The sequence below is a fragment of the Rhinoderma darwinii genome, chromosome 3, assembly GCF_050947455.1.
Source record: "Rhinoderma darwinii isolate aRhiDar2 chromosome 3, aRhiDar2.hap1, whole genome shotgun sequence".
In the NCBI taxonomy this organism is placed as follows: Eukaryota; Metazoa; Chordata; class Amphibia; order Anura; family Rhinodermatidae; genus Rhinoderma; species Rhinoderma darwinii.
Window position 1 is genome coordinate 140,520,043 of NC_134689.1, and position 22,958 is coordinate 140,543,000.

Sequence of the window (22,958 nt, forward strand, 5' to 3'; positions counted from 1 at the left end):
CTTCCTAAATACATTTTATTAAAAAATATTTTTACTTTTTGAGATACAGCTGCTTTGTATCCTGTATACAGAGCAGTGTATCGTGTGCTGAGACCTGAATCCGTCCAGGTTTAAACGCTAGACACAACTGCTCTGTATACAGAATACAAAGCCGCTGTATCTCAAAAAGTAAAAATAATTTTTAATAAGATGTAATTAGGAAGTTGCACCAATCCCACTGATGCACAATTTTTTGGAAAAAAATCCAATGTCAAAGGTGTACATAGCCTTTAAAAGCAGGACCTCAGTGTTGCAAGGCAAGACTGCTAACCACTAAGGCATCGTACCTTTCAATCTCCAAGTTGCCTGAAGCCATAATACGGCACCCATGGAAGTCTATGGGGTCATGCTGTACCTCTGAATGCCTTTGGTTTTATCCTGAGGCATACAGAGGTTTTTCCTGTTGGATTTTGTATGAATTCAACAGTAAAAAAAATTAGCCATTTTCCACTAGATGAAAACAACAGCAGCACAGTGATAAAAAAATAATGTTCGTGCACTCCAAGAACTACCTAGTCTGCAGTACCATATGTAATTTAGTGAATGTTGGAGGAGAGTACTTGACATAAAAGTGAAAAATGCCTATTCAACTAAGCAGCTTTTGTCTCTAGCAAGAACCTCTTCCTAGCAATACTTAAAAAACGTCTCTGATTAGAGTCAAAATGTCACTTGGTAGAACAGGCGTTTGTGCATTTGAAGCAGAGTACTCCCCTCCTCATTTTTGTTCTTTGAAATAAAAGTGTTTCTTAGTATCATGTATTGATAAGTGTTTTGACAATATTTTAACACTTATTCTTTAGAAAATAAATAAAAATCGACATTTTAAACTATGAATTAAGAATAATAGAATGCATTTATTTAATTCACAAAATAAATATTATTTCAGTTATATGTAATTTACTGAAAATCGGCAGATGTATTGGCTATAAGGGACAAACTCCATGTAGAGCACAAAGACTACAGAATCACCACACCTCCATCAGTACACAGAGTTATGATAGCACTGTATGTGACTCACTACATAATATGGAAATTGAGGCAGGTCCAGCATCAAAAGCACAGCAATTGCATAAAACATGGAGTCAATGGCTCCTTGATTTGAAATCATACATTAGTAACCCAAAAATGAGGCGTTCTCGAAAATATTATGCACATTACTTACGTTTTCTTGCTATTGGTATGCCAGCTAAGATCTGATATGTTACATTTATAGATGAGAAGTTAGAGAATTCCCTGACTGTATTGGCATATGAATCTGAGCTTAATTGGTGATTTGAAGCGTCTCTACGTTTTTTATCTTCTTCCTACATCAAAAACACAAAGATAAGTTAAGATAAATAATTTGATTAATTTATACAATGCACAAATAATACATTTACCACAAAATTAAAAGGAACAATAATAAAGCTGCTATAATTATGAAATTTCACATCTTCTGTCAAATTGTTTTTCATTATTTTAACAGATTGATGAATAATTCTTAGTATATGATTACTCAGTTTAGCCATAACATTAGTGAATCACATTGATTGTCTAGTTACAATGGCGCCTGTCAAACCATGGGATATATTAGGCAGCAAGTGAACAGTCAGTTCTTGAATTTGATGTGTTGGAAGCAGGAAAAATGGACAAGAGTAAGGATCTGAGCGACTTTGACAATGGTCAAATTGTAATTACTAGACAACCAGGTCAGAGCATCTCCAAACCGGCAGATCTTGCGGGGTGTTCCTGGTATGTAGTGGTTAGTACCTACCAAAAGTGATCCAAAGAAGGGCGACCGAGGGACAAGCATCAGACCTGGACTATGGGGCAATGGAAGAAGCTGGACTGGTCTGATGAATCATGTTTTTATCTACATCATGGGTGTCTTTTACCAGAGGAAAAGATGGCACCAGGGTGGCACAATAGGAAGAAGGCAATCCAGCGGAGGCAGTGTTATGCTTTGGGCAATGTTCTGCTGAGAAACCTTGTGTTCTTGCATTTATGTAGATGTTGCTTTTACACTTATTTATCTAAACATTGTTGCAGACCAAGTACATCCCTTCATATCAATGGTATTCCCTAATGATAGTGGGCACTATCATTAGAAGAATAATGCCCTCTGCCACACTCACAAAATTGTTTAGGAATGGTTTGTGGAACAAGACAAAAAGTTCAATGTGTTGACTTTCCAAATTTAAGCATCTGTGGGATGTGCTGGAAAAACAAGTCTGTAGACATAGCATCTACCAAAGGGGGTCACATACACAGATAAGTTAGGTGCTTTATTGATCACTCTGAAGATGTAAAATTGGGCAGTAGAAAATATAAGATCACTAGGAGATCAATGAAAGAAGATTATGACATACAGAGCAGTAGGGATGAAAATAAGCATATAATTTTTTTATGTCCTGTACTCATTTGCTGCTGAAAGTCTTGGTAGTTGTAATGATACTGACAAAATACCAGTCCAGCACAAGCGCACCCACAACCAGACTTGGCGCAAGCTGTCAGACTAGGCAAGAGGAGAGAACCAACCCTGCCTACCAGGGCAATTTAAATGAGACGTGGCATTGCTACCTGACAGGAAACTCAGGCAGTGGGCAATCTAGATACTGAGTGATCCTGCAGGAGAAAGGGTCAATTTGCTTTCGCCTGGCAGCTGCTGGTAGGTGGAGCGGACAGGTGGAGTGGACAGGTAGAGTAGTCAGACAAGCAGAGATAATAACAGAGAGGTAAAGTAGAACAATGCAGTGAAACACAAGATAAGTCAGGCAGTCAGAGGTCAAAACACTATAAATCAAATGAGGTACAAAATCGGAATACAAGAGAATGGTCAGAGAAGCAGGGGTCAGACAACAAGGTAAACAAAAAGACCTAAAAGCAGTCAAATAACTAATGAGTCACAGGAAGTTAATCTCTGGCAAAGAGGTCTCACACCAAGGGTGTTATATAGGAGACTAAATTGGATAATTCAGTGACAGCAAGCAAACCACTCAAGATATTAACCCTCGTCTACGTCTCAGACCAGCTCTGAAAACAGGAAATGTGACATTAGTAAGGTGGAAACTCATTCTAAGGGTAACTAAGGTGACCTGTGGTTTCTTATTCTGCCCCTGGATTTATATACATATTTGTCACTGACATCAAATGGCATTTACGGTAAGTTGCATCTTAACATAATTCTGAAATCTCAAATGTGGGCATGGTCAAACTAATAATATTCACAAAGATCACAACGGTAATAATTGCTTTATTTCTTACCACAATGTATTCATCCTCAATGTACAAGTTCATGAACAGCAGGCAAAAGATTAGAACCCCAAGGACTGGTAATGCTGAGCGTTTTCGAAAACATCTCATTTTATCCAGATATTTAGATTCAGTCGTCGTATGAATAAATACATATATTTCCTAATGAAAGACATGGAAAATACATATTTAGTGTGTCGCTCAGCCGTACGGTATCACTTGTTATGCTAGTAAAATTTCTAACCATTAATACTATAGCAGTGGCAAGTTTCATTTTTTATCATGAATGTAGCAATTTCATTACATTAGACTATACAGGACTGACATTATACATAAAATGGGACACATGAGAGGCATTATAAAATAGATCACATACTGTATGTCTAGACATCTTGTGCTTATGAAAGTAGAGAAAATATCAGATACCAGATAATGAAGATACATTGACAAAATGGAGATGAATTAGCTTTGCGCCTCTTCACTATTGTACAGTCTGTACTAAGTGCTTAGGGTTGATCAACACGCGGCAAAGTATGTTGCAGAAATTTCTACAACGGAAGATCAGTTCCATTCCTCTGAATGAGGCGTCACCATCACTGAAACAAAGAGGTGGAAACGCTCAACTAAAAGCTCTGCACCACAGTTGTAATCGGCACACGTCATGAGCCTGATGATGGGATAACACAGAACGTCAATGAGCCCGTCTTCTGTTTTCGCTTTCCAGGAGCCATAACTTCTTTATTTTTCCATCTATGTAGTTATATGAGGGCTTGGTATTTGTGGGACGAGTTGTATTTTGGGGTACATATAATTTATTAATTAGCTTTTATAAAAGAAATTTTGGAGAAATACGCAATTTCACCATTATTTTTTCTGTTTGTTTTTTTACTGTTTACTGTGCAGTAAAATAACATTCTATGGATTGATGTGGATACGATGATACCAAATAAGATAATATTTTTTTTAGTTTTTTTGTACTTTTGCACAAAAAAAAATAGTATTGTGGGAAAAAGTCATTTTTGAATCGCTGCATTCCGAGAGCCATAACTTTTTTATTTTTACTTCAATGTAGCTGTGTGAGGGCTTGTTTTTTGTTACATAGTAGTTACATAGATGATAAGGTTGAAAAAAGACACAGGTCCATTAAAGGTATGTTCACACGGGCTATTTTCAGACGTTTTTCTGGTCGTAAACTCCCCGAAAAATAGCTAAAAATGTGGGGGCTAAACGCCTACAAACATCTGCCCATTGATTTCAATGGGGAAAACGGCATTCCGTTCCCACGGCGTGTTTTTAAAAATGGGCGCGTAAAAAAATGCCTCGTAAAAAGAAGTGCATGTCACTTCTTGAGCAGTTTTTGGAGCCGTTTTTCTCTGACTCAATAGAAAAACAGCTCCAAAAACGGCCGTAAAAAACGCTGCAAAAAAGGCCAGTTGCTTAGAAAACGGCTGAAAATCGGCTGAAAAAGGGCCGTGTGAACATACCCGTAGCATGTTACTTCTTGAGGCATTTTTTTTTTAGCTGATTTTCCATTGAACACTATGAAAAACGCCTCAAAAAACACCTCAAAAGAAGTTTCAAATTAAAAGAAGCTTCATATTCGGCTTCAAAATCGTCTGAAAATCAGAGGCTGCTTGGCTATGTTCACAAGCTAAAGTAAAAACGGCTGTAAAATACCGAGCTGTTTTCAAGGGAAAACAGCCTCTGATTTTCAGCCGTTTTTAAAGTATCAAACGTTTTTTGATGCGTTTTTTTGTAGCTGTTTTTGGAGCTGTTTTTCTATTGACACAAAAAAATGCCCCGTCTTAACGAAACGCTGTTTTTCCCATTGAAATCAATGGACAGATGTTTGGAAGCGTTCAGCTTTTGTCTTTTCAGGCGTTTACGCACTGAAAAAACGTCTGAAAACACAGAGTGTGAACATACTATTTTCTCTGAAAACAGTTCCGGAATTTTCAGCCGTTTTTACGTGTGAACATACCCTAAGGCTGTGTTCACACGACCTATTTTCAGGCATAAACGAGGCGTATTATGCCTCGTTTTACGCCTGAAAATCGGGCTACAATACGTCGGCAAACATCTGCCCATTCATTTGAATGGGTTTGCCGACGTACTGTGCAGACGACCTGTAATTTACGCGTCGTCGTTTGACAGCTGTCAAACGACGACGCGTAAATTGACTGCCTCGGCAAAGAAGTGCAGGGCACTTCTTTGCAACGTAATTTGAGCCATTCTTCATTGAACTCAATGAAGAGCAGCTCAAGATTTACGAGCGTCACAGACGCCTCGCAAAATGCGAGGAGGAGCATTTACGTGTGAAACGAGGCAGCTGTTTTCTCCTGAAAACAGTCTGTCTTTTCACACGTAAATGCCTGCTATCGTGTGCACATACCCTTACATTTATCGACATTAAACTTAATTTGAAATTTCTCTGCCCAAACCTCCAGCCTCCCCAAATCCCTCTGCAGTATTACGTTATCCTCCTCTGTGTTGATTACTTTACAAAGCTAAGTATCATCTGTAAACACTGAAATTATACGCTGTAATCCTTCTACAAGGTCATTAATAAACATATTAAAAAGAAGAGGGCCCAATACTGACCCCTGTGGAAGCCCACTGGTAACTGTGGCTCACTCTGAGAATGTACCATTAATAACCACCCTCTGTTTTCTATCACTGAGCCAGTTGTTGACCCATTTACACATATTTTCCCCCAGTCCCAGCATTTTCATTTTATATACAAACCTTTACGCGGCACAGTATCAAACGCCTTTGAAAAGTCTAGATACACCACATCCACGTCCTTACACAGGTCCAGTCTAGAACTTGCCCCCTCATAGAAGCGAATCAGATTGGTTTGACATGACCGATCCCTCAAACCCATGCTAATGCTGCATTAACAGTTTATTTGTATTAAGATACTCTACAATAATATCTCTTAGAAAGCCCGCAAACATTTTACGCACAATGAAGGTTAAACTTACAACTTTGACCCCTTTTAGAATATTGGCACCACATTTGCTATGCGCCAGTCCTGTGGAACAGACCCAATCATGATAGAATACTTAGGCCCTCTTTGGCGCGGCAAAAAAACGGGCGAAAATCACCTCCTATTTATTTCAACGAAAGGCGGAGGCGTGTTTTTCTCGCGAGCAGAAAAAAAATGCTTGCGGGAAAAAGAAGTGACATGCCCATTCTTCTGGCGTTTCTGTCTCTGACCTCTCATTGACAACAATGGGAGGCAGAGAAAGTGTTTTTCACTGCGTTTTTTGCCCTGCACCCACAGAGAGGTTTTTTCTACAGTGCATATATATATATAGCAGATATAAAAAAATGGCGACAGCACCCTGCAACACTAATGCCACCTAAACCACTAAATATAAATAGATATGCACTAAAGCTAAATCTACCTACAAATAGGGAGGTTCTTAGTGCACATTTTGATCAAAAAGTGTTAGCCCACCTGCCACGACAAGGCGACCTCTGTAAGGTGGGAACCTACGCTGCACATACACCCAGAACTGGGACTAAGCCTACAGATATACCTGGGGATGGTAGGATCCAGCATTGAACTGATTAAAATCACCCAGGGCAGAGTGGGAGGAGTGCAAGAACAACAAGTGGAGGCAGTCACTAACCCCACATATATGGATCCCATAAACACAACAAAAATTGAACAGCACATTCCAACTAAATGATACAAAATACTTGCACCTGCGTATTTTGTATCATTTAGTTGGAATGTGCTGTTCAATTTTTGTTGTGTTTATGGTATCTATCTATATATATATATATATATATATATATATATATATATATATATATATACACAGTTAGGTCTAGAATTATTTGGACAATGACACAATCTTCATGATTTAGGCTCTGCATGCCACCACATTGAATTCGAAATGAAACAACTGAGATGTAATTGAAGTGTAGACTTTCAGGTTTAATTCAAGGGGTTGAACAAAAATATCCTGTGAAAAGTTTAGAAATTGCAACCATTTTTCTACACAGCCTCCTCATTTCAGGGGCTCAAAAGTAATTGGAAAAATTAACATCACCAAAATGTCTTTAATACTTTGTAGAGAATCCTTTGCAGGCAATGAGTGCCTGAAGTCTGGAACCCATGGACATCACCAAACGCTGGGTTTCCTCCTTTGTGATGCTTTGCCAGGCCTTTACTGCAGCGTCTTCAGTTATTGCTTGTTTGTGGGTCTTTCTGTCTTAACCCTTTCCCTCCGCAGCCATTTTTCAGATTTTCATTTTAGTTTTTTTCTCCCCACCTTCCAAAAGCCATAACGTCTTTATTTTTCCGTCTATATAGTACTATGAGGGCTTGATTTTTGCGGGACAAGTTGTAGTTTTTCGTAGCACCATTTATTTTGCCATATAATGTACTAGGAAACGGGAAAAAAATTATTTGTGGGGTAGAAAATGAAAAAAAACAGCAATTCCTCTATGGTTTTTTGCGCGCCATTTTTACGGAATTCACTGTGCAATAAAAATACTAAATATATATAGTTTTTTCTATATTTTACTACTTTTACAAGTAAAAAACTAAATGTAAAAAAAGAACATTTATTTTGTGTCGCCAAATTCCGAGAGCCACAACTTTTTAATTTTTTCGTGGAACATGTAGAAATGAAAAATGGTTGGCACTGCCTTAGCTTGCAATGTCACAGACTCTGTGCTTCAGCTCGCTGGGACCTGTAGTTCGACAGCCTTTGTCTGGCGGTGCTCAGTGCATGTTGAAGTTCGTTTCAGCAAATGACAACATATAGAAAAGAAGACAGCATGGCACTCACCATTTGCAAAAGGTTTCTCTTTATTCCAAGATTGAGGCAGGCAACACGGGATTCAAAAGACACCTGAGCCAACTGTTTCACGTCATTCAGACGCTTTATCAAGATGCCTATATATAAAATTGATTAACTCATTTTTATTTATTTTTTTGGGGGGAGGGAAGGGGAATGTGAAAAATCCACCATTGATTTTTTTTTCCACCATTATAAATAATAAAATAATTTTTATTCTACGGGTCGTTACAATTACAGCGGTCCCAAATATGTATTTTTTTTTAAGGTGGACTATTTTTTAAAAAGAAATTATTTTTATGAAAAAGTGGTTTATTTTTAGGGGGCAGACGTTTTTTTTTTTTACTAAACTTTTTAAAACGAATTTTACCTTTTTTTGTCCCACTAGGGGACTTGAAGCAGGAATCTATTTATTGTTTATATAATTCTTCAGGCTATAAAGGGTTTTAAAGCATTATTGCCTGTCAGTGTTACACAACTTCTTTTTTTTACACAACTTTTAGGTCATGCCCCTGGCATGACCTAATAGGCAAACGGTAATAGAAGAAGTGGGAGTTTTTGTTAGGCCCCCGGCTGCCATGGTAACGGGTTCCTCACGGAACGTTAAGGAGTCAATTTGAATACGTTTTCTGTTATTTACTGTTAGTGTACTTTAGTGTAGGTGTTGTGACATCCTCTGTGTATTAAAATGCAGACCTGCAGGTGGCACAATCAGAGCTCTCACGTATACTGTGTCACTTACTTTCCCATTCACTTCCACTCCAGTGCTTGAAAAACCAACAAGAGGGCCACCATTTACGAGAGCTGTAAAGTGGATATTAAGGTGAGAATAGTTTTCGTAACATATTTTGAATGCCTTATCTCCCATCTGAATCAATGAATCTATGCCGAGCTCAGAAAGTTTAGACATGGTACCTACTAATCACTAGAGTTAAAATCTCATATATTTTCATGTTCTCAGTGTTGCGTCAATTTTGAAAGTGTGTGCCAACGCAAGATACCATAAATAGAAATTTAGTTTGATTGCCATAACTTTTTTACTTGGTAGGTTATCCAAATAATTTGTTCTAAGGCTATGTTCACACGGAGTATTTTGCCGAGTTTTTTGACGCGGAAACCGCGTCGCAAAGCTCGGCAAAAACGGCCCGAGAACGCCTCCCATTGATTTCAATGGGAGGCGTCGGCGTCTTTTTCCCGCGAGCAGTAAAACTGCCTCGCGGGAAAAAGAAGCGGCATGCCCTATCTTCGGGCGCTTCCGCCTCTGACCTCCCATTGACTTCAATGGGAGGCAGAGAAAGCGTATTTTGCGCTGTTTTAGGGCATGGCCACACGTGGCGGATTTCCTCCGCAACTGTCCGCATCAATGCCGCACAGAATCTGCGTTGCAGATTCTGTGGCGGATCTGCCCAAAATGTGCAGTAAATTGATGCGGACTAGCTGCTGCGGACTGCGGGAAAAGTTCTTCCCTTCTCTCTATCAGTGCAGGATAGAGAGAAGGGACAGCACTTTCCCTAGTGAAAGTAAACGAATTTCATACTTACCGGCCGTTGTCTTGGTGACGCGTCCCTCTTTCGGCATCCAGCCCGACCTCCCTGGATGACGCGGCAGTCCATGTGACCGCTGCAGCCTGTTATTGGCCTGTGATTGGCTGCAGCCGTCACTTAGACTGAAACGTCATCCTGGGAGGCCGGACTGGAGACAGAAGCAGGGAGTTCTCGGTAAGTATGAACTTCTATTTTTTTTGACAGGTTGCTGTATATTGGGATCGGTAGTCACTGTCCCGGGTGCAGAAACAGTTACTGCCGATCGCTTAACTCTTTCAGCACCCTGGACAGTGACTATTTACTGACGTCTCCTAGCAACGCTCCCGTCATTACGGGAGCCCCATTGACTTCCTCAGTCTGGCTGTAGACCTAGAAATACATAGGTCCAGCCAGAATGAAGAAATGTCAAGTTAAAAAAGCAAAACGCATCCGCAGCACACATGACATGTGCATGACAGCTGCGGACTTCATTGCGGAAATTAGAATCTCCATTGAAGTCAATGGAGAAATTCCGCCATGAGTCCGCAACCAGTCCGCCACTGCTCCGCAACAGACAGAGCATGCTGCGGACACCAAATTCTGCTCCGCAGCCTATGCTCCGCAGCGGAATTTTACGCATCGTCTAAACGAACACTGCTAAATTAAAGTGGAAGTCAATGGAGAAACGGCTCCGCTGCGGATTAACGCTGCGAATTAACGCTGCGGAGTGTCCGCAGCGTAATTTAAGTGAAATTCCGCCACGTGTGAACCCAGCCTTATGCCCGCGGCGCTCAATGGCCGCGGGCGAAAAGATATTCCTCCCCCAAAATACTCCGTGTGAACATAGCCTAACAATAGTTTTTTTTCTGTTATACACAATGTTTTATTTTTGTATATTTATTTTTTATATTAGTATTTTACTTTTGTGTTATTTGGGAAAATTTACAAAAAAGAGCGAAAATAAGTGCCAGTTTTTCACAATTTTTCTATTTTTATTCAATTGCTTAAGGTCTTTAGAGCTGGGCTACTGCTGTGGTTTGGCCTAGAAATTGTCTTTTTTATTACATTTTTTTATTATATTTTTTTACACATTGTTGCCTTAATAATTAGTAATTAATAATTAGTCTTAGTAATTTGAGACATTTAGGGGAGTTTTTAAATTGAAAGAAATTTTTTACATTACTGTTTTCAAATCTATCGAAAGCTGGTATGCAGAGCACCAGCTTTTAAAGACATTGGGGGGTTCACAAGCAGTTTCAAGAAAAAAACTGTGTGTGTGTGTATGTATATATAGATATATATATATATATATATATATATATATATATATATATAGTAAATATCTCTATATTAGTTGCATCAATATGTATTGTTTATTTATTGTCGCACTTCATCTCAGCAAATTAGCACAATTTTGGAAGAGAAGTATTTTTTAGAAACACTAGAGGGCAGAAAACTCAAACTATTAAAGCAGGGTCTTACTCTTAATCTAGTCATGTTATTCAGCGAGCATGTTTTAAACATCTAGTTTATACTTTATATAAGTGGCTGGTATATAACTGACCACTACAATTCTTCTATGTTTGTAATATACACAAGCATGTCAATATGTGTAATGATATTTTAGATGAATATGCTACCTCAGATCCTATATATTATGAGAAATTAGAATTTCCTAGTTCAACTCTAGAGGAACTAGAAAAAAATATGATTCCTTCCTTTCATATGAACACATAAAAGACCCTGCATTGCCATTTACACACATGAAAAAAAGATTATCATCAGAGGGCTTAGAAGTTCCAGACATTATGATATGCCATAGAGAAATACTAAGGGAACACTTGAAGATTTAGTGGCATGGGAAATTAGACCAACAGTGGTCGAATAAAGAATATGCTGATCTACCACATAAGTATCCGAAATAATATTTACAAGTTGAATACTTTAAACAAACAAGCAAAAAACCCTTCTTAGAGACATAGTTGGCAACAACAATTGGAATTTCCGCTTCAAGGGGTTTTCCCACAAGGGACATTTATGATATATCCACAGGATATATCATAAACGTGAGATAGATGTGAGTCCCACCTCTGGGACCGGCACCTATATCTAAAACGGGGAACAGCATAGCCCGCATGGTACGCTGCTTCCGTAACTGCTATTCACTACTATGGGACTTAATGACACAGCATAGCTCAGTGAGCTACGCTGTTTTCGTAAACTCCCGACCATAAAGTCAGGAAGTGGCTGGGACTCAGTGATAGCAGACAAAGCTAGAATGGGGTTTAGGGGGCCCCGTTCTAGAGATAGGTGCGGGTCCCAGAGGTGGGACACGCATCTATCTGACATTTATGACATATCTTGTGGATATGTCATAAATGTCCCTCATGGGAAACCCCATTAAACCCTTCCCGACATCCGCCGTATATATACGGCGCTATCGGGAAGGGCTTCCCGCAAAGCGCAGTACCATTACGTCGCGGTGATAGTGCGGGCTCAGGAGCTGAGCCCGCACCACCACCACCGGGTGCCAGCTGTATGTTATAGCTGGCACCCTGAGATATCGGCCAGGACCGGAGCTAGCATCCGTTCCGGCCGATTAACCCCTCAGATGCTGCGTTCAAAAGAGATCGCAGCATGTGAGGAGTTTTTAGCCACCGGCACCCCAGCAACATGATTGCTGGGTTGCCGATGGCTGCAAAGGCGATCGGAGGCCTAATACTTACCTTCCGGTCTGTCAGCAATGGAAGCCTCCTATGCGACGCTCGGCGGCGGGACCTAAAAGGCTTCCGGTACCATCGGAAAAATGTCGCCGGCTCAGCTTCTGAGCCAGCGTCATCAGCAGTGGGTGTCCACTGTATGTTACAGCGGACAACCCGATGTATCGGCAGGAACCGGAGCTAGCTCCGATTCCTGCCATTAAACCCTTCAATGCAGCGATCCAATGCGATCGCTGCATCAAAGTGGTTTGTAGCAAATCGGCAGCCTGCTATGCGATGGCAAGGCTGCCAACTGCTACTATGGCAACAGGAGGCCTAACAATGGCCTCCTGTCTTCCATTACGGAAGCCGATTAAGTCCCGACCAGAGCCGGAGCCTGATCAGCTTGCTGTCAGTGAATAACTGACAGTTCTAATTCATTGCACTACATAGGTAGTGCAATGTATTATAACATAATTCAAACAGTTGGTCCTTCAAGTCCCCTATTGGTACTAAAGAAAAGTATCAAAAAAGTGTCAAAAAAGTAAAAATAAAAGTTGTAAAAAAATAAAATAAAAGTTTCAAGTAATAACATAAAACACGATCGCCCTTTTTCCCTTATTAAGTCATTTATTATTGTAAAAAAATATAGTAAAACCATACATATTTGGTATTGCCGACCTGAACTATAAAAATATTATGTTATTTGTCCCTCGCAGTGAACGCTGTAAAAAACAACCTAAAAAATAATGCCAGAATTTAAAAAATTTAAATAAAAAGTGATCAAAAAGTCGCATGTATCCAAAAATGGTACCTATAAAAACTATAGCTCGTGTCTCAAAAAACAAGCCCTCATACAGCTCAGTCGACGAAAAAATAAAAAAGTTATGGCTCTTACAACTTGTCGACAGAAAAAAATACATTATTTTTACAAAAGTAATTTTATTGTGCAAAAAGTTGTAAAACATAAAAAAAAGTGCTATAAATTAGGTATCACCGGAATCGGACTAACCTGCAGAATGAAGGTAACATGTAATTTATAACGCATGGTGAACGCTGTATAAAATGGCAGAATTGCAGTTTTTTGATTACCTGGCCTCCCAAAAAAAAGGATGACAAGTGATCAAATAGTTGCATGTACCCCAAAATGGTACCAATAATAACTACAGCTCGTCCCGCAAAAAAAACAGCCCTCATGCCACTATGTCTATGAAAAAATTAAATTAGTTAAGGCTCCAATAAGTCAGGAAAGAAAAATATGCAGTTGTGCTGGCCCGAGGTGAATGTTCGTTCTGTTTCAAGAGGCGAATTATCAAGGCCCTAAAATTAGGGAACCAGGAAGGGGAGGACTCAAATATATCTGCTTGAAGAGAGGGTGCCCGTATTATACCAGGACAACACTTCCCAGCAAAACTCCTCAAACTGCAAAGGTGCGGAGTGTGAACCAAATGGGAGATAAGTAAGGACACCATTTATCAGTGCGACACCGGCCTATGCAGAAAGGATTGCTTCACAGCGTAAAAATTTTTTATTGATTATTTTATTGTTTACCCCATTATTGTACCACCTGACTATGCCCCTAACATACTCTGCCGGGCTTACATATGCCCCGCATTATAAACTGAAACACCAGTAAAACTCCAAACAAAACTACTACCAAGCAAAATCCACGTTCAAAAGCTAAATGGCGCTCCTTCCTTTCTGAGCCCTACAGCGTGCCCAAATAGCAGTTTACTTCCACATATATGGCATCACCATACCTGGGAGAACCCTTTTAACAATTTTTGGGGTGTGTGTCTCCAGTGGCACAAGCTGGGCACAACCTATTTGCCACTGAATTGGCATATCTAGGGAAAACTTTAAATTTTTACTTTGCACCATCCGCAGCGCAATCATTTATGGAAAAGACCTGTGGGGTAAAAATGCTCACTACACCCCTTAATAAATGCCTTGAGGGGGTGTAGTTTCCAAAATGGGGCCACTTCTCAGTGGTTTCTTTTATTATTTCACATCAGAGCCCTGCAATTGTAAACCAATACTGTGTAAATTGCCAAATTAAGCCTCAATTTCACATGGTACTCACTCACTCCTGAGCCCTGTCGATAGTCCAGGCAAAAGATTAGGGCAACGTGTAGGGTGTTTCTAAAACTGGGAAACACAGCATAATAATTAGAGAGCTGTCTTGTTATGGTGGCACAAGCTGGGCACCACATATTGGCACATCTATGGAAAAAATAAAATTTTCACTCTGCAACACCGAATGCACACTAATTTCTGCAAAACCCCTGCAGGTTTAAAATGCTCACTACACCCCAAGATGAATACCTTGAAGGGTGTAGTTTCCAAAATGGGGTCACTTGTGCAGGGGTTCCACTGTTTTGGTCCCACAGGGGCTTTGCAAATGCGACATAGCAACCAGAAACCAATCCAGCAAAATCTGTACTCCAAAAGCCAAATGGCACTCCTTCCCTTCTGAGCCCTACTGTGTGTCCAAACAGCAGTTTATGACCACATATCGGGTATTGTCATACTCAGGAGAAATTGCTTTACAAATGTTGGGGTTCTTTTTTTCTTTTATTTATTGAGAAAATTAAAAATTTTGAGCTAAAGCTACGCCTTATTAAAGAAAAAGGATTTTTTTTATTTTTACTGCCCAATTCTAATAAAATCTATAAAACCCCTGTGGGGTCAAAATGCCCACTACACCCGTAGATGAATTCCTCAAGGGGGTGTAGTTTCCAAAATGGGGTCACTTGTGGGAGGTTTCCACTGTTTTGTCCCTTCGGGGGCTTTGCAAATGTGACATGGCCTCCGCAAACCATTCCTGGTAAATTTGAGCTCCAAAAACCAAATGGCTGCCGTGTGTCCAAACAGCCATTTAGGACTAAATGTGGGATGTTGTTTTAATCGGGAGAAACTGCTTTACAAATGTGGCAGTGCTTTTCTTCCTTTAGTCCTTGTGGAAATGCGAAAAAATTAGCTAAACCTACATTTTCTTTAAAAGAATGTAGATTTAAATTTTCACTGCCTACTTCCAATAATTTCTGCAATAAACCGGTGGGGTCAAAATGCTCACTATACCCCTAGATCATTTCCTTGAGGGGTCTAGTTTCCCAAATGGGGTCACTTTCGGAGGAATTCCACTGTTTTAGCACCGCAAGAGCCCTTCAAACCGAACATGGTGCCTAAAATATATTCTAATAAAAAGGAGGCCCCAAGATCCACTAGGTACTCCTTTGCTTCTGAGGCTGGTGCTTCAGTCCATTACCACACTAGGGCCACATGTGGGATATTTCTAAAAACTGCAGACCCTGGGCAATAAATATTGAGTTGCATTTCTCTGGTAAATCCTGTGGTACAAAAAAATTGATTCAAAATGAATTTCTGCAAAAAAAAAAGGAAATTTGTAAATTTCACCTCTACATTGCTTTAATTCCTGTGAAACGTCTAAAGGGTTAAGAAACTTTCTAAATGCTGTTTTGAATACTTTGAGGGGTGACTTTTTTGAAATGGTGGGTGACTTATTGGGGGTTTCTAATATATAAGGTCCTCAAAGGCACTTTAAAACTGAACAGGTCCATGTAAAAATTGCCTTTTGAAATTTTCTTGAAAATTTGAGAAATTGCAGCTAAAGTTCTAAGCCTTGTAACATCATAGAAAAATCAAACGATATTCAAAAAAATGATGCTGATCTAAAGTAGACATATGGGGGATATTAATTAGCAACAATTTTGTGTGGTATAACTGCCTGTCTTACAAGCAGATACATTTAGGCCTCATTTACACGAGCGTGTGCGTTTTGCACACGCAAAAAAACGCAGCATTTTGCGTGCGCAAAAGGCACTTGACAGCTCCGTGTGTCATCAGTGTATGATGCGCGGCTGCGTGATTTTCGCGCAGCCGCCATCATAGAGATGAGGCTAGTCGACGTCAGTCACTGTCCAGGGTGCTGAAAGAGTTAACTGATCGGCAGTAACTCTTTCAGCACCCTCGACAGTTAATTCCGATCACCATATCGAGTAACCTGTTAAAAAAAAAAAAAGGCTCGTACTTACCGAGAACTTCCCGGGCCGTTGCCTTGGTGACGCGTCCTTGGTGACGCGCCTCTCTTGACATCTGGCCCCATCTCCCTGGATGATGCGGTAGTCCATGTGACCGCTGCAGCCTGTGCTTGGCTTGTGATTTGCTGCAGCTGTCACTTGGACAGAATTGTCATCCCGGGAGGTCAGACTGGAGGAAGAAGCCGGGAGTTATCGGTAAGTCAGAACTTTTTTTTTTTTTACACGTTCACGTATATTGGGATAGGAAGTCACTGTCTAGGGTGCTGAAACAGTTTAAATCTTTCAGCACCCTGGACAGTGACTGTCTCCTGCCGGGTTCGGTCAAAACGAGTTCAGCCGAACCCGGTGAAGTTCGGTTCGCTCATCTCTAAGACACTCCGTTCGGATGTTTGTAAACAGAAAAGCACGTGGTGCTTTTCTGTTTACATTCAGTTTGACAGCACTTGCGCGAATCACACAGTTCGCACGGAAGTGCTTCCGTGTGACCTTCGTGGTTTTCACGCACCCATTGACTTCAATGGGTGCGTGATGCGCGAAAAACGCTGATTTTTAGAACATGTCGTGAGTTTTTTTCAGCGCACTCACGCTGAGCCAAATTCACGGACTGTCTACATGCCCCCATAGACTTGTATAGGTCCGTGCGACCCGCGTGAAAAGCTATGCTATTGATTCCGCCGAAAAAACAGAAACCTTACAGAACGGAGACAAATGGAAACCATTAGCAACAGAAACGTTACCATTGAAATGAATGGTAATGCAAACGGAAAGCTATGGTTTTCGTTTGGTTCCCATTCATGGGTTCCCCTGACGTAAAAGTCTGACTGAACCCATGAACGGAACCCCGACGCAGGTGTGAACAAAGCTTAAGCTGGATACTTATGTATTTTTTCACCGCAGTTAGATAGTGTATTAAAAAAATTGGAAATAGTCAAATTCTCCAAGAATTGCACAAGATGTCCAACAAATAAATCAACATATACAATATAAATGAGTAATGACCCATAATAACATACGAATGGTTTGGAGATAAGATCTATGCTTTAGATCATCATTTTTGAGAGATTAACCTGTTCCCGGACCACAACGTAATAGCACTTCGTGGTGCAGGGGGTGGGTGATTATGGAGCGGGCTCACCCGCTAAACCTGCTTTGTACGCTGCGGGGTCCAGCTGTGTATTACAGCTGACACACGGGACTAACGGCCATGAACAGCGATCGTGCTGTTTCTGGCCATTTAACCCTTAAATGCTGCGATCAATCACGATAACATCAGCGACGCGATCGTGGGGTGCTGATTGTTGTTATGGCAGCCCAGGGCTTAAAAAGAGACTGTAAAAATTACAATATGTTGCAATATGCTAGGGGGACTAATAAACTGTGTAAAAAAAGGTTTAATAAAGTTTTTAGTATTGTAAAAAAAAATATTAAAACCTCTAAAAAAAAACTTTGCCATTTTTCCCTCTCAAGTAATGTAAAAATCATAAAAAATAAACAAAATTGGTATCGCCACATCTGTAAAAGTCACAAGTATTACAATATAACATTATTTAACCTGCACGGTGAATGTCATAAAACATTAAACCGCCAGAATCGCAGTTTTTTGGTCACTTCATTACCCACAATAAATTAAATAAAAAGTGATCAAAAAGTCTCATGTAGTCCAAAATGGTACCAATAGAAACTACAGCTCGCCCCGCAAAAAGTAAGCCCTCAAACAGCTCAATCAATGAAAAAATAAAACAGTTATGACTCACAGAATATGGCGCCAAAACACAAATTTTATTGTTAACAATTAGTTTCTTCATTGTAAAAGTAGTAAGACATAAAAAAAACTATACAAATTTGGTATCACCATAATCGCATTGACTGGAAGAATAAAGTTAACATGCTATTTTTACTGTACGGTGAAAGCCGTAAAAACGAAACCCCTCCAGTTTTCCAATACATTATAAAGTAGAATAAATGGTGCCGGAAAAACTACAACTTGTCCAGCAAAAAACAAGCCCTGATATGGCTTTATTGACAGAAACATAAAAAGGTTATGGCTTTTGGAATGGAGAATGGGGAGGAAAAAATGAAAATGAAAATCCAATAAATGGCTGTGATTGGAAAGGGTTAAAGGCTATGTTCACCTTTGAGGGACATTTTTTTACCCCATAAACCCCATATTAAAAAAAAAAAAAATAGGTTTGGAGACAAAGCTGCTCTGTATTCTGTATTTAGTGCCCCACATACAGTATAATGTCCCCTATGTGCCACACACAGTATATTGCATCCTGTAGTGCCCCTACACAGTATAATGTCCCCTTAGTGGCCAGCACATAGTATAATGCCCCTTTAGTGCCCCCACAGTCTAATGTCCCTCCTCCCCTCCCCGGGGTGCCACACACAGCCCGCCCTTGTAGATAGTGCCCCCTGTAGATTGTGCCATACAGCCCTCCCGTAGATTGTGCCATACAGCCCTCCTATAAATTGTGGCATACAGCCCCCCTGTAGATTCTGCCATACAGCCCTCCTGTAGATTCTGCCACATAGCCTCCCTCTTGTAGACAGTACCCCCACCTCACCTTTGTAGAAAGTTCTATACAGCCCCCTATCTCCCACTTGTAAACAGTGCCAAACAGCCCCCCATCTCCCCCATGTAGACAGTGCCCACACCTCCCCATGTAGACAGTGCCACCACCTCCCCCTTGTAGACAGTGTCTGCCCCGAACAAATAAAAGAAAAAAAATTGTACTCATCTAGGCCCAATTCCCATGCCAAATGGAGCTGCTACACAACGCTAACAGGATCCTTGCATAGACCGGCGTGATCCAGTGGCATCATCACGCCAGCCTGCGCAAGGATCCTGTCCCTGCGCCTGATAAGCTGCAGGCCGAACGGTCTGTAGCCTAGTAAATGGCAGAGCAGGGAGATACATCCCTGCTCTGCCATAGGATTCAATGATATCTGCATGCTAACGACGCAGATTCTATTGAATGTAGCGTCACCAACACTGTAGCAGCCATAGCAGCTGCTAGCGGCACCACCGGGCATAGGGATTTCTGTCCCGGTGGGCGGCATGAGCGCCCACATGCCGGGGGTGCCGCTAGCAGCTGCTATGGCTGCTACAGTGGTAGTTACGCCACTGAGCAGAGAAGGAGCGCCCGGGCAGAACGGCAGCTGCAGAGATGCCGGCCCCGGCCGCTTCACAAACACAAGCAGGGGAAGGGAACCAGCGCAGTGCTTCCTTCCACCTGCTGGAATGATGCGCCCTGTGCGATGGCACAGGTCGGACACCCCAAAGGCCGACCCTGTATGTACTGTCCATACGGTTATGCTGTGTTCATTTTGACTTATGTACTCGAAACATCAAATTGAGCATTTATTCCAAAATAAATGCCAATGGGATGACATTACTAAAGATGTGGCATGTTAAAGGAGGGGTCGATGGGGGCTGTCGCCATTTTTTTTTCAATAGGTTATTGCAGGTAGTACTCCTCTTTAGCTCTGGGAGCTGATGCACTGGGTTCTGACACTGGATAATCAGGATGTAGTGTTGGTACCCTGTGTGAGGCAACATAAGAAGCTGAAGAGGAGCTGGGAGCGGAGAGCGGTAAGTATATAGATTTGTCTTGTGTTTTATCCTTTAAGGGGCTTGTTTGGGGTCTTAATAAATTATGGAGGTCTGTTTTTTTTTGTCTGGGGTCTGAAGTAATTTAGGGGTCTTGTCTGGGATCTAAAGTAATTTATGGGTCTGGCCTGGGGTCTGAAGAAATTTAGGGAGTCTATATTTAGGGGGTCTAGTCTGAATTAATTTAGGGGTCTGGATATAAATTTATTTAGGGGTCTGGTCTGAGGTCTCAATTAAATTAGGTGACTGGTCAGGGGTCTGCATTTATTTAGTAAAAAAACCAATAAATGTATATCATATACATAAAATATAATTTTAAATGAATCTTTATTAGATAGAAAAATGACAAATCTGACAGCAGGCTGTCTCCAGAAAAACATTAAAATCACTAAAACCAGGTGGGGGTTAACAATCCTAGTATATGTGGTCACAACAAAATATAAATGCAAATACATAAATGGAATGTAAATCAAATTTTGTTTATTGGTCTGGTATAAGGTCGAAATTTATTTATTTATCTGAAGTCTGAATTTATTTATTTGTCCGGTTTGTGTTCTGAATTTTTTTATGGGTCTGCTGTGGGGTCTGAATTGATTTAGTGTTCTGGTCTGTGGTTTGAATTTGTCTTGTTATAGAGCAGGGATCTCAAGCACGCGGCCCGCGGGCCGCATGCAGCCCCTGGGGCTGTCATCTGCGGGCCACGGGACACAGAGCCGCTAGACTCTGTAATTCCCTGACATCGCTGTCCACTTATGAACAGCGATGTCTGGGGCTTCCCCAGAGCCGGAGTCCCGTGCAGAGCACTAGTATCGGCTCTGCTCCGGGACTCTGTGGAACTCCCTGACATCGCTGTCCATATATGGACAGTGTGTCATGGTCTTCCCCAGAGCGGAGTCCCGAGCAGAGCGCTAGTACAGGCTGTGCTCTGGGACTCTGTGGAATTCCCTGACATCGGTGTCCATATATGGACAGTGTGTCAGTGTCTTCCCCAGAGCGGAGTCCCAGGCAGAGCGCTAGTACAGGCTCTGCTCCGGGACTCTGTGGAATTCCCTGACATAGCTGTCCATATATGGACAGTGTGTCAGGGTCTTCCCCAGAGCGGAGTCCCAGGCAGAGTGCTAGTACAGGCTCTGCTCCGGGACTCTGTGGAATTCCCTGACATTGCTGTCCATATATGGACAGTGTGTCAGGGTCTTCCCCAGAGCGGAGTCCCGAGCAGAGCGCTAGTATCGGCTCTGCTCCGGGACTCTGTGGAATTCCCTGACATCGCTGTCCATATATGGACAGTGTGTCAGGGTCTTCCCCAGAGTGGAGACCCGAGCAAAGCGCTAGTATCGGCTCTGCTCCGGGACTCTGTCGAATTCCCTGATATCGGTGTCCATGTTTGGACACGCGATGTCTGGGGCTTCCCCAGAGCCGGACTCCAGTGCAGAGCTCTAGTACAGGCTCTGCTCCAGGACTCTGTGGAAATCCCTGATATCGCTGTCCATATATGGACAGTGTGTCAGGGTCTTCACCAGAGAGGAGTCCCGAGCAGAGCGCTAGTACAGGCTCTGCTCCGGGACTCTGTGGTTATTCCCCAGAGCAGGAGTCCCAGTGATGTCAGGACCACAGCTGGAGTACCAGGAAGAGCCTACTAGCGCTCTGCCCGGGACTCCAGCTCTGGGGTTGCCCCTGACATCTCTGTCCATATATGGACAGTGATGTCAGGAGCAGAGCTGGAATCCCAGGCAGAGTGCTAGAAGCGGCTCTGCTCTGGAACTCCAGCTCTGGGCAAGCCCCTGACATTACTGTGGCAGCATCTGCGGAGGGCACTGCGGCAGCATCTACGGAGGGCACTGCAGCAGCATCTACGGAGGGCACTGCAGCAGCATCTACGGAGGGCACTGCGGCAGCATCTACGGAGGGCACTGCGGCAGCATCTACGGAGGGCACTGCGGCAGCATCTATGGAGGGCACTGCGGCAGCATCTACGGAGGGCACTGGGGCAGTATCTACAGAAGACTCTGCGGCAGCATCTACGGAAGAGTCTGTGGCAGCATCTACGGAAGACTCTGCGGCAGCATCTACGGAAGACTCTGCGGCAGCATCTACGGAAGACTCTGCGGCAGCATTCACGGAGGGCACTGCGGCAGCATCCACAGAGGGCACTGTTGCAGCATCTACAGAAGGCACAGTGGCACTATCTAAAAAGGGGCTGCCCAATCCTGACATTTGTGTCTGCCAAACGCTGCCAACTGAGCCGCCGGACTGCATTTAGCGACACTTAAACTGGAAAACTGGATTGTTGAAATAAGCACGTGGAGAAATATCTAAAATTTTAAACCTAGCGGTATTATTATAGTAATGTAGTATTAATTTTATAGTAATGTAGTATTATTATTATTATTATAGCAATATAGTGTTATAGTAGTTCAAATAAGTAATTTATTAACAATAATTTTGTGTTGTATCAAATTTGAAAGTAATGCGGTCCGTCAACTTCCCATTTTTTCTATATGCGGCCCACTTACCCTGCCGAGTTTGAGACCCCTGCTATAGAGTGTGGGGATAGGCTGTAGTGGTCAGGTCACATGTTGCGTAAATACTGTGGTTTTTCTGCAGCAAATACAGTTGTTGCAGCAAATAGAGTAGCAGCAGAGTGGTTGAGATAGAACAAATCTCATCCATACGCTTAAATACTGAGTGGAAAAATCGCTCAGAAATGTACCTGTGGTGCAGAGTTTTATTCCCCATCATGTCAATTGTATTTGCGTAAACGTTGCTTATTTGTTGCGGGCTTTCCCCACTGAACTCAATGGCGAGTTAAAACCTGCAACAAATAGCAGTTGTTGCATTTATTTGCGGCAGGTTCGCAGAGAATCCACCGCAAAAAAACGCAACTCGGAAAAAAAATACAAATCTTACACTTACACAGAAGTCTGTGTTCCTCTCTCCAACGTGGCCTCCCTGGATGACTTTTCAGCCAATCACAG

At 41.8% G+C, this 22,958-nt stretch overlaps 1 protein-coding gene across 4 annotated transcripts in view; it reads right to left on the reverse strand.

Moving 5' to 3' along the window:
* Positions 1 to 22,958, reverse strand: part of MGAT4C (MGAT4 family member C) — a 184,026-nt gene that overhangs the window by 3,092 nt on the left and 157,976 nt on the right. For all 4 annotated transcript variants that reach the window (XM_075860090.1, XM_075860093.1, XM_075860091.1 and 1 more), the window contains 2 exons: positions 3,283 to 3,432; positions 1,202 to 1,343 (listed from right to left, as the gene is read on the reverse strand). In XM_075860090.1, coding sequence (XP_075716205.1) covers positions 1,202 to 1,343; positions 3,283 to 3,432 — 292 coding nt within the window. The remainder of the gene's footprint in view (positions 1 to 1,201; positions 1,344 to 3,282; positions 3,433 to 22,958) is intronic.